We start from the raw sequence: 12,190 nt of genomic DNA, 5'->3' as shown, positions 1-12,190 counted from the left end.
TTTTATAAGGTTTAAGTAGTGCTGATGTTGTGTATAGGTAGCTTTGGCACTTACTAAGTACTCTATAATTAACTCATTAATAGAACTCATGCATTAGATACAAGGAAATGTATTTATTATGCTTGAGGCATATGACTTTATTTTTGTATATCTTAATCTTAACATAAAATTCAAACATGGATGCTATTCGCAGAAATTCCTTTTACAGGATTCTGTAGTTCAAATTTTGAATTATGAGGACTAATTTTACTGATAGAAATGAGACTTGAAAAGAGTTGCCATCTTTCCTAAGGCTTTTATTCTCTCTTAACTTTTGCCCAGATAGTTTTTCTAGTGAGCTGTAGTTTTTGAGCCATACTGAAACCTAGATAACTGTAGCGCTCAGGTAATAATTTTCTCATATAGGTTGCTTTTCTATTAATCTCTTCCAAATGGTTTAGGAACTATCTTGAAAAGGAATTTGACATAATCTTTTAAACAAATGTAGCAGACTGGAAACTCTAGGTGTGGTTTGTTTGGTCTCTCTGGTTTTTTGAAAGGAAATCAATTTGATTTAATTTCAGTACAAATAGCTCGACACCTGTTTTACATTTGGTCCTCTTTGAGTTCTTTTTTCATTTTTTTGTTACAGCTGAGCCTCTGAGGGCATTTGAATTTGTAATCACTGTGTTTAACATAGTTCAGGAATATTTCCGTTTTGTTTTAAATGTTTGCCATTACATACTAGCTCTATTAAAATTTCTTCCCAAAGGGTTTGCAACGTTTATTCAGTTAAATAACTGAATGCTGTGTACTACATACTGCCTTAGGAAAAATCACAATGCTTATTAGTGTATAAAAAAATCACTGCAGTAGCAAACTGTGTAAGTGTTAAATCCAGTTTTACTAAAATTTTTTCAGTATTTTATTTGGCTTAGGGATTCTTGTTTTGAGTACTTCAATTGTACAGTGATATACGTTGGAAAACACTGAAACTAACTGAAAGAAACACTTGGGTTTTGTTTATAACCTTAAAAAAGTATAACTGAAATACAATAAAGTACACATTTAAAGGGTAGTACACTTTGGTCAGTTTTGATTTATGTATATATCTGTGAAATGATATCACAGTTAGGAAAACATTTTGCCACTCCTACAGTAACCTGTTCCTTTGTCTTCTTTTCCAGGCAACCACTGATCTGATTGCTGTTACTATAGATTAGTTTGCTTTTTCTAGAATTTCAAACCTTTGTTTTTTGAAAGCTTAAATACCTAATTTAGGATGAAATAGTAATTTCTTAAAAATACGAGTACAGGTATCTGACAATTATGTTTATAAAAATTGATATATACTGTCAAAGTTTCACAGCAAGAATTTGAAACAAATCACTCAAAATTATATAAGAAATAAATTGTAAATTTAAAAAACAATTAAAAAAAAAAAACATGATTTCTTCCCCAAAACTGAATCTGAAAAACAGAAAACTAACCAACTAGAACTTTATAAGATAAAGGAGTTAGAGATAATAACTTTCATTCTTATACAGCCACCATTACTAGGATTATCATACTGAAAGCCTCCTAAAAATCATCTATAACATAAAAACTTACCTAAGCTATTATATGAGCCTAGTCTTAGAAAAAAACATTGGTCATGTCTACTTCTTGCTCTTTTCTGTCAGTTGCCTATAGCAAAAATTAAGTAAAGGGTAAAAATACCTTGTTTTGGTCAATATTTAATTGTAATAGGGAAAGTAAACTAGATAAAAATGCCAGTAAATTTGATAATAACTAAAGTGTTCTAGCCAAAAATATTACTTAAAAATTCTTGTTAATAATTTTTAAATATGTCGTAAGTTATAAGTTATTTAATAAGTAGTAATTTTGAAAATTTCCTCTTCTGTTTTACAGTTAGTTCTTGATAATTCTTTTCTAGGATGGAAAGGACAAAATAAATGATAAATGTCATTTACACTGTAATAGAGATTTTTTAAATCTCTCTTTGAATCCAGCCATGTTTTGTGTTCTGCATATATACAGTGCTGTGTTAACATGTTAACTTGTTAATAGGCAGGTGAAGTTTAGTGAAAGAAAGTTACTGAGTTGTTTCAGTTATGGCCTCTTTGAATTTTAGAAATTGAAATAATAAAATGGTGAAATAAAAATTTTTTCAAAAAATTTAGTAAATTTCCTATAGAAATCAAAAGAAGTACTTAAAGTATGTATTAAAGTTATGGGATATGTATTAAGGGTATGGGAAATGTGTTTCATAGATCAAAATATCAGGTGCTTCATTCTCATACACTGCTTTTAGGAGGGTAAAACAGTATAGCTATCTTAGAAAACAGTATAGTTGCCTCTAAAGTTAAACATAAAATTACCTTATGATCCAGCAAGTTGATTTCTAGTTATTTACTTCAGAGAATCGAAGGCATATGTCCACATGAAATTTTGTACACATTATTCCTTAGCAACATTATTTTTAATAGCCAACAGAGAGAAACAACCTAAATATCCATTGACTGATGAGTAGATAAACAAAATGTGGTATATTCATGCAAGGAATCCAAAGAGGAATGAAGTTCTGATATATACTACAACATGGGTGAACCTTGGAAACAAATGCTAAGGAGCTAGTTTAAAAAGACAACATAAATTGTATGATTCCATTTTTTTAAAAAAGATTTCATTTATTTGACAGAGAGAGAGAGAATCACAAGTAGGCAGAGAGGCAGGCAGAGAGAGGAGGAAGCAGGCTCCCCACTGAGCAGAGAGCCCAATGTGGGGCTTGATCCCAGGACCCTGAGATCGTGAGCAAAAGCAGAGACTTTAACTCACTGAGCCACCCAGGCCCCTCCTTCCATTTTTATTAAAAATCTAGAACAGGCAAATCAATAGAAACAGAAAAATTAGTGGTTGCTGGAGCTGGGGGAGAGGAAAGAAAGGAGTGACTGCTAAAAGGTTCAGATTTTCTGTTTAGGGTGATGAAAATATTCTGGGTCGTGTTTCTGTTTACACAACTTTGTGAATCTATTAAAAACCACTGAATTATACTTAAAAAAGGTACATCAAAAAGGGAGTGGATTTGAAGGTAGAACTTAAATAGTTAAGGAGAAGAAGAAAAATAGTTAACAAGGAGAAGAATTATGAAGAATGTACTTACTTAATGGAAAGTTAAAGAGTATGGTCCGAAACAAATCAGAAGAAACAGATAGCTAAAAAAGTGTAGGAAGACACTTGGAGCAAACTCAGTGTAAGGTCTCCATTAAGGGTTTCCTCCCTCTTTTATATGAAGCAGAGAAGCAGTTTGAGAATCCATGGTGTTTGGTCAAGATGTGTAAGAGAATTAGAAACAAACAAATGAGACAAATGGAGTAAAGCAGCGTGTACATCCATTGCTTAAATTTTCACTGAGAAGCATCTTGGTGGTGGTTTATCTCTTGTGTTGATTAGAGAAAGGTAGTAGACTGAATTAACACAAAAGTGGGACTGGAAGAATGGTGGTGAAAGTGCTGCCAGTCTCTGCACTTGCTCCTAGGTCAGTGGCACAGCAGTTACTGCCTATTCACTTTCTTGCTCAGTCTAGCCACAGCTTCCAAATGGTTGGGAATTGGGGGTCCTTTTAGCCATTACTGCTTGATTAGAATAGGCACTTAAGGTTAAGCCTATTTGCAGTATAGATCAAAGTTACTCTATGGAAGTGTATTCTTTCCAGATATAAATAAGAAATTGTAGGCAATTTGCTCAAAATGCTATCTCTAATCATTACATTAGAGCAAAGTCTATTTATTTATTTTTGCAAAGGGCCTTTTCTTCAAATGAGATTCTTAGATAACATTTAGCTTATAAAACGGGAATGCAGAGCTGTGTGGTTTGAATGGGAAATGTGGGGGTGAGTGGGTGTAAGCAGCAGCCATATAGCTGAGAGCACTATTTACTGTATTTCTACCCTCTAACAACCTCTTATTAGATAACCTCTAACAACCACTTTCCCCAGCCCAGTTCTGAGAAGATATACAGAGTGAAAAAGCTGGTCAAGTAGAAATAATACTTTCCTAGGAATTAGGAGACCTAATTTTTAACTCTTCTGTTCTTCATTTAACTGTGGGAGTAGCCAACAGTCACTTAATCAACCATCTTTGGTCTGTGTCACTCTTCAGTGAAAGGTGGTTAGAATTTCAGAGACTTCTGAGGACCAACCTATTCCTGGTTTATGATTTTGAATTAGAGAATTTGATTAGTTAAAATTTTTATTATAAACAATAAAAAGTCAAACAAATAACAATAGATCAAAAGGCTTGAATACATACTTTACTAAAGAACATGTTCAGATGGGCAACTAAACACATAATTAGTTATGAGGGATTAGTCATGAGGGAAATCCAAATTAAAACCAAAATGAGATTCCATTTCACATACTGGGATAGTTATGATTCAAAACACTGGCAATACTAAATGTTGGTGAGGATATGGAACAGAGCTTTTGTATTTTACTGGTATGAATGTAAAATGATCACATTGGAGAACTGCTGAGCAGTATCTGTCTGTCCAATGACCCAGCAGTTCCACTCCTAGTTATTTACCCAAAAGAAATGAAAACATATATCCACAAAAAGACTCATATGAGAATATTCATAACAGCTTTATTCATAATAGTTGAAATTTAGAAACAAATATTTATCTGTCAGCAGGTAAATGGATAAAAAATATTATGGTGTATACATACAATAGAATACTGCTGAAAAAGGAGTAAAGTGACATACACAGCATAGTGAATCTTAGAAATTATATTGAGAGAAAGAAGCTAGGCTTAAGATATTTAAAAAAATACATTTTGTATGAAGTCTAAGAACAGACAAATCTAAGCTATAGTGAGAAATCAGAAAGTGGTTGCCTCCTGCAGAAGGGCTATTAACTGGAAAGGAACACAAGGAACTTCTGGATTGATGGATATGTTTTATATCTTGTTGCATAGGTATATAGTTATCAGAACTCACTGAAATGGGCACATAGGATATATGAATTTCACTGTATATAAATTGTACCTCAATTTAGAAAGTATTAAGACAGTTGAATAATTCTTAGTGTAAAACTTAAATTCTGAAATTGGCTCTATCATTCCCTTAAGAAGGGAAAAGGGGAGGACAGATCCAAGTCTTGAGACAGAAACAATGAGATTGAAGAGTTAAGAATATTCATTGGGAAGAAAAACCAGGGGTGGGCAAGTAAGTATATGCTAGGAATTCTGACTGACCTAATTTATTTCATAAAAATCAGTGATGCTTCCTGATTTTTATTTTCTGTGATATATATTATATGTTAGATCTAAGGAAAACATGATTCATCTAGGTTTATGTCAGTAGTTACTATCTGAAGTTTGATATGTATTGTATTTTCTGATTACCCAGATTTTTTCTGAATATGTTTAGATTCTTGTAATAAAATTTACTTTTGAAATGCTTGTAAAATCTTATGAACATTGAAGCTTTTCATTTCCTAATTTTCATAGTATTCGGGGGAAATTTTTTTCTCTTGATTTATCCTGTATGAATGAGGTCAAATTTTGTATTTCAATTTAGTTTCCTTAGAAATTTGAGAAGACAACAGTTAATTAGTGTATTTTTAAATTAAAGGTTTACAGTAGGAGACTATATAAAATGCCCATTTTCAGACCTAAGTACTAAGCCAGTAGCCAGTTGCCTGGCTATTTTCTTTGTGAAATCATTCTCTGAAGATGTCTCTTTTATCTACATTTCAATAAACAGCCTGCATTAACTGTTGCATGGGTGTAAACCCAAAGTGAAAGTGATTTCTCTGAAAACTACATTTTCCCCACCTACAGAAGTATAACTAGTTAAAGATCTGCTCTTCTAAATCGAATTGTCTATGGCCACATTGTTAAAAATTAAAAGAGAAAGTTGTATCATAGATGCCTGTCTAATAAGTATTGTCTATATTTGTGTAATATTCTTTAGGGGGAGAGAATCAGAAATTCTTTTAAACAATTTGAATTATGGAAGCACTAAGATTTTTGTTAATACTAAATACCATACCATTTAGGCACAGTGCCTCCTTTAAGAAAAACAATTCTGTGATACCTATTTACCCTACTTTGGATATTATGAAAGCAAATGGTATCAAAGTAATTCCTTATCCAACTTCAAAATACTGAAAATATTTTGAACTGGATATTTTAAATGTATTTGTCTTCTTGGAACAGACTGCTTTTATTGCTTTTGTGGTACCACTAATAAAAATAAAAAGATTATAAAATTAATCAAGTTAGAGTTTTATAGTGTTAGAAATTAAACATATTTAACTGATTTTTATTTTTTCCATTTTTTTTTTCTTAACTAGGTCCTTACTGATGTTGCTTGAGCTTATTCTCCTGCAGTTGATCACATTCCTGTTGGCTAAATATTAAGTCCCATGACAACATTAAGTTAATGCTTATATGTTTTAGGCCTCATCTATAAGACCAGGAAAATACAGAAAAAACTTGACTTGTGCATTAGATTACCTAATTCCTTTTTTTTTCATTCCTAGAAACACCATAACTTTTATAAATAATCATTTTATAGTCATTGTTAGGCCCTTGGCTTATTCTACCCTAAAGAACATAGTTGAGTTTTTGGAAAGTACAGGATTTACAAATTTGGTCTTTAATATTCATACACACACAAAAACATAACAATGAAGCAGGAAATTATTGGTGCATAAGATGAATGTTTATTGTGGAATAGTAATACTTCAAATATAACTGGTTTTTAAAAAATAATTTGGTTTTAATTTTTGGATTTTTCTATACTATAAGTTGATAATGGTTTCTTGAAGTTTATTTTATAAACATGATTCATTTTACTGTTTTATGGTACAAGTAGGAACGCTAATGTTAAATTGGTATATTGAGTTATACAGAAGTTTATATATTAGTATTTAAATAATGAAATATTGGACAGTTAGTTTACACCAAATGTTTTTGCAGCCCAGGGGAGAATGTTTCTGCTGGCTTGATGCCAAATACAGTTTCAAAAAAAATAAGCAAATATGAATTCCCTGGTTTTTAATCTTTTCTTCATGGACTACCCTTTAGCATCAGAACCAAATTTAAAAGGAGCTGCATTGTAGAACAAGGGAAATCAGAGGTTCTCTTTTTTCTCTGATCAAACCCACAAAACAATGAATAGATACGCAAGTAAAAGATATCCAAGAATACATTCTAGTAAGATCTCTGAAGTTTTGTGTCAGTGAAAGAAACTTCTAGTAAAAAACCATTAGAATTTGCAATGCTCTGAATGTTGAAACAGTCTTTACCAGCAAAATAGTATTAGCAGGATTTTGAATGTTAGAACATTATGTCAAACTGTGATTATAGTTTTAATGCTTTGTCTCTTTGAATTAAATTTGTATCCATAAAGATGTGCAGCATAATTGTTCATGTATTTATTTACAGACTACAATTTTCGTCGCAGCTCAATAAATAGTCTTTCCCCTGTTAGTGCTACTTTCTCTTCTGGGACTCCCAGCGTGCTTCCTTATACTTCAAGGCCTTATTCTTATCCAAGCTATCCCTTGTCACCAACAATATCACTTGCTAATGGCAGCCATGTTGGACAGCGACTGTATATCTCCAATCAGGCCTCATTCTTCTGAAGAAGATACTGTAAACATGAGTATGAAAGTTTCTTTGTAAAGCATGCAAATTAAAATACTGTTTTATTTTAGAATCGGGTTTGCACATTTGGTTTTAAAATGATAAATGTATATTTATTTCAACATAGTAAACATCAGCCATAATTCGGTATAACCTACAATTGCAGAACTTGTAAAAATGCTAAGTTTAAAAAGTTATTCAGTAGTTTCTCTTGATAAAGGTATAGCAAACTACTCTTCTTTTTAAACTTTTGGGATTTTAAATACTTCCAATTCCTGAGTGGGCAGTAGAACCCAAGAGTTTATGTTAAATTTTTGCATAATAGCTTTGCCAAATAGCATTTCACAAATATTTAAGCACTTGCAGACAATGGTTACACTACATTTGATTACCAAGGATCACTATCTGTATTAGAGATTGTAACAGTTATATAACCAGAAGCAGCTAACTATTATGTAGAAAGAAATGAAGGGCAAAAATTAAGATACAAATCTTTTGCAGTACTAAAGGAAAAGCAGTCTACCAATGTGGTCCTTGAAAATAACTATAAATATTTTAGTTAATTACCTGTTATAGAAATAAATTTTAATTTTGCTGTTAATGTATTTCAGGTTTTTATAGTTATACTTCTTTTGTGTTTTTGATATTCACTGTATAGTTGTTTGACTAATAAGTGTTATGGTTTTTTAATGTTGAAATCATGTGTTGTTTAATTTTTGTACGTGAATTCAAATTCTTTGACATTAAATATGTGATGCTTCTAATATGTATGTGTTTTATTTTTGTTTATTAGTATACACAAAAAAGTTAGCTCTCACAATCATCTTGACCTTTTCATGGGCTAAGTGACTTTATGGGACCAAAGCAAAGGATATTGCAGACCAAAAAAAGCGTTTGTTTTGTGAAACATACATAGTAACCAAAATCCTTTTCAGGAGCCAATAGAAATAATTTATTGGTGAACCCAGTGAAGTTTTCTTCTTTTACTTATGAATACTTAGTGAATCCTTTCATTTTGGCTGTTTAATGGTTTGGTAACTAATGATGGTTTACATAATAATCAGGGACAAAAATTTTTCCAGCCTTAGATACCAGACATTAACTTTGTTGATTAACTCATTATGTAGGAGCATAGAACATGGGATTTCCATACATAGACTATGAAATGGTTGCAAATATTTCTTCTAGCTTAAGTTTCTAGCAGAAGTTAAATGGAGAGTAAATTACAGTTGACCCTTGAACAACTGGGTGGATTCACTTATACAAGGATTTTTTTATACCGTACAGTACTGTAATATATTTCCTTATGATTTTCTTAATAATGTGTTCTTTTACCTAGCTTTAATGTAAGAATACAGTATATAATACATATAACATACAAAATATGTGTTAATAGAATGTTTATGTCACTGGTAAGGTTTCAGGTCAACAGACTCTGAGTAGTTAAGTTTTGGGGGAGTCTAAGGTTAAATGTGGATTTTTGCCTACGTGGGGATTGAGATGGGGCAGTGGGTGCCCCTGAGCCCCATGTTTGTTGTTCAAGGGTCAACTGTAGTCTCATTTTTTTTCACCCTCTATGGAATGCTCATTCCATATAACCATATGCAATATTTAATTTTCCAGGTTACAGCCTTAGATTTTCTAATTTAAATGAGCATAGATATTATACTAAACCAGAATTAATTTTTTTTCCTGACATAGATTGTATAGCTTTTGCAGTTTAAATACCATGACTTACAGGTTCATATCACTCTTTTGGCAAACACATAGAGTATTTAGTCAGCTACTGTGCTAATAACCTGGGGATATGGAGGTGACTCTGTTTCCAAACCAAAAGAAAACATATTAATATAGTTTTTCATAGGAGTGTTTGTAATGGCCCAAATAATCACAGTTACAAGTTCCCAAGCATTTTCATTAAACAAACAAAACCACATTGAGAGAGCTTACCAGCCACACAATGTATTTGGAGATCCACACTAATATGATGGAAAATATGTAAGCATTGGTTATCATATTAGATTACCACTTCTGCCAGGTAACAGTTCTTTTTTTTTTTTTTTTTAATTTATTTTTTTCAGCGTAACAGCGTTCATTGTTTTTGCACCACACCCAGTGCTCCATGTAATCCGTGCCCTCTCTAATACCTACCACCTGGTTCCCCCACCCCCCCCACCCCCCACCCCTTCAAAACCCTCAGATTGTTTTTCAGAGTCCATAGTCTCTCATGGTTCACCTCCCCTTCCAATTCCAGTTCTTTGAACTTGGAGACAGTTTTTTGATCTGTCTGGGCCATACTTTAACATTTGTAAAATGGCGATACACACCTTCTAATGTTAAAAACACCTGTCAAGTAGAAGGCACTCAAATGGTAGTTGATATTATTTGGATATAATTATATAAATCATATACTATTTGTACAAGTCTTTCATCTCCTCTCCCTTCAGGCAGAAATCTGGAACATCAGTATATTCATGTCAAACACTGTCCATTTATATATTATAGATGAGCAATTAATTTTGTTCATGCTGCACATGAAATTTCATTTTGGTTTGTGAACATAGATGCTAATTACTTCTTGCTTTAATTCTTATAGGCTGTATAAAGCCTTTGATTCAAATAAGGGCTTCCCTAGTTAGTTCATTACAAATTATTATGGATAAAAGCCTCTTAGCTATTTGATACAGCTCATGGGTCAGGGAAACAATTCTTAAGACAGTCCTTTATCAGATTCTCTGTGCAACTTTATGCAAGAGACCATGGCTGAGATGTTGAGTAGTCCTATTATGGAGCGATGATCTATTTTGCATAAAATCCCTTCTAAACAAATCAGAAGACTATGCAGAAAGCTTAACCTTATTTCTCTAGTTTAAATCTTTTATAGTGTTACAGTGGGAAAGAGTTCTCTAACTATGACTTAACATCTTGTAGCCATTATAGAAAAGGTTGTTAAGCAATTTAAAAAGAACATGCACGGCAAGAAAGTACATATGTCAAAGGACAAAGATGAACAAGAATCGCAAGTTATTTTTCCAAAAGGCTAAATTCTAAAATTTTAAAATATCAATAAAAGACCATCCACTCAACGGGCGCCTAGGTGGCTCAGTTGGTTAAGCATCTGAATTGATTTCTGCTCAGGTCATGAGCTCAAGGTTGTGGGGTCTAGCCCCATGTTGGGCTGCGCGCCCAGAGTCTGCTTGTCCCTCTCTCTTCACTTGAGCTCTTTCTCCCTCAAAACTCTTTAAAAGAAGTACCATCTACTCGAGAAAAATGGATAAAATAGGCAGATAACAGATGGCCCTTAAATGTGTAAAAAGATGCTTTATCTCAGAAGTGCAAAGAAAGTTCAGATTTTCAAAGAAATCTGAGAAATTCAAAGGTTTGATAAAGTTTTGGTAAGATTTTAAAGAAGTATTCTCATTTTACTGCTGAGATTATAAATTGGTATGATTCATATAAAGAACAATTTGGCAGCAGTTGTCAAAAATTACAAATACTTCAATCATTTGACCTGCAATCCTAATATTTTGGTGATTCATTGAAACATTTTTTATAGCCCAATCAATACCTGTCATCACGGGACTGATTAAAATGATACATTTATTGGTGCATATTAAGAAATAAAAAAAGAGACACTCTTTATTCCTAATATAGAAAGAGATAATGTTAAGTGAAAAAGAGCAAAGTTCAGAAGTATGTGTGCAATATGCTGTATTTTGGAATAAGGAAGAAGACATTTGTGCTTATATTTGTATACCAGCCAATGGAAGACTATACAAAAAATTAAGTGATTATGAGAAAGCAGGTAAGATTACACTTTAAAAGTTCCCTTTACTCAAGACACAATGTGACTATCTATCTTACCTATCTATCTCTCTGTCTAATCTATCAACTATCTTTTTTTTAAGTAAAAATACATATGTTTTCAGAAACAAAAGATCTCTAAGGAACCATGGTCTGAACACAAGGACAGTAGGAAAAGCTACACTGATCATTGATGACTGATTGACCAAAAGTTGGGTTTTGAGTAGGGATCCATGGTAAAATACACCCAGATGGTAAATGCAATGCGATGTAACAATGCAAGCAGCTGTGTACTTCACTACTTTTGACTCAATGGGTCCCATTTTGACTTAATGGGTACTTCAAATATGTCACTATGAAATATATCACGTTTATAATCTCTGGTAGGAAGAACATATGAAGACTCCTCAGGGAACAAAGCCGGGTTCTCTGAAACAAATAATTTGCCTTTTTGAGAAACTGCTGTTAGAGACTATTATGAACTGGGTTGTTACTTGATCACCAAGTTCATAAAGCTGAACATGTTCAGTAGCACTACTGTCTAGTAGAAATGGTGTATGACAGTCCGAAGTATTCTTGCTATGCTGCCGATCCTTACTCTCTGTTTCTAAAATTGGTTGGCCAAGGGGAAAAAAGTGGGAACCTAGTACTCTAAGGATAATGGAAGTCACCAAAATCCAAATCTCTTTACACACTTTCTAGAAACTATGCAGAACAATAACAAAAGCAAATAAGACCACATATGATCCACAC

The 12,190-nt window shown here is 32.7% G+C and overlaps 1 protein-coding gene across 12 annotated transcripts in view; it reads left to right on the top strand.

Moving 5' to 3' along the window:
* The window catches only part of RBM46 (RNA binding motif protein 46), a 51,744-nt gene extending 43,336 nt beyond the window's left edge, over positions 1–8,408 (top strand). For 8 of the 12 annotated variants that reach the window (XM_032332720.1, XM_032332722.1, XM_032332717.1 and 5 more), the window contains one exon: positions 7,433–8,408. In XM_032332720.1, coding sequence (XP_032188611.1) covers positions 7,433–7,632 — 200 coding nt within the window. In that variant the 3' untranslated portion in view covers positions 7,633–8,408. Of the gene's footprint in view, positions 1–6,336; positions 7,018–7,432 lie in introns of those variants that run through there. The other 4 variants (XM_032332727.1, XM_032332729.1, XM_032332726.1 and 1 more) reach the window with 2 other exon arrangements.
* Positions 8,409–12,190: the final 3,782 nt, after the last annotated feature.

The sequence above is a fragment of the Mustela erminea genome, chromosome 2 (genome assembly GCF_009829155.1).
Source record: "Mustela erminea isolate mMusErm1 chromosome 2, mMusErm1.Pri, whole genome shotgun sequence".
NCBI classification, from domain to species: Eukaryota; Metazoa; Chordata; class Mammalia; order Carnivora; family Mustelidae; genus Mustela; species Mustela erminea.
This window is presented reverse-complemented; position numbering and strand designations above follow the sequence as displayed.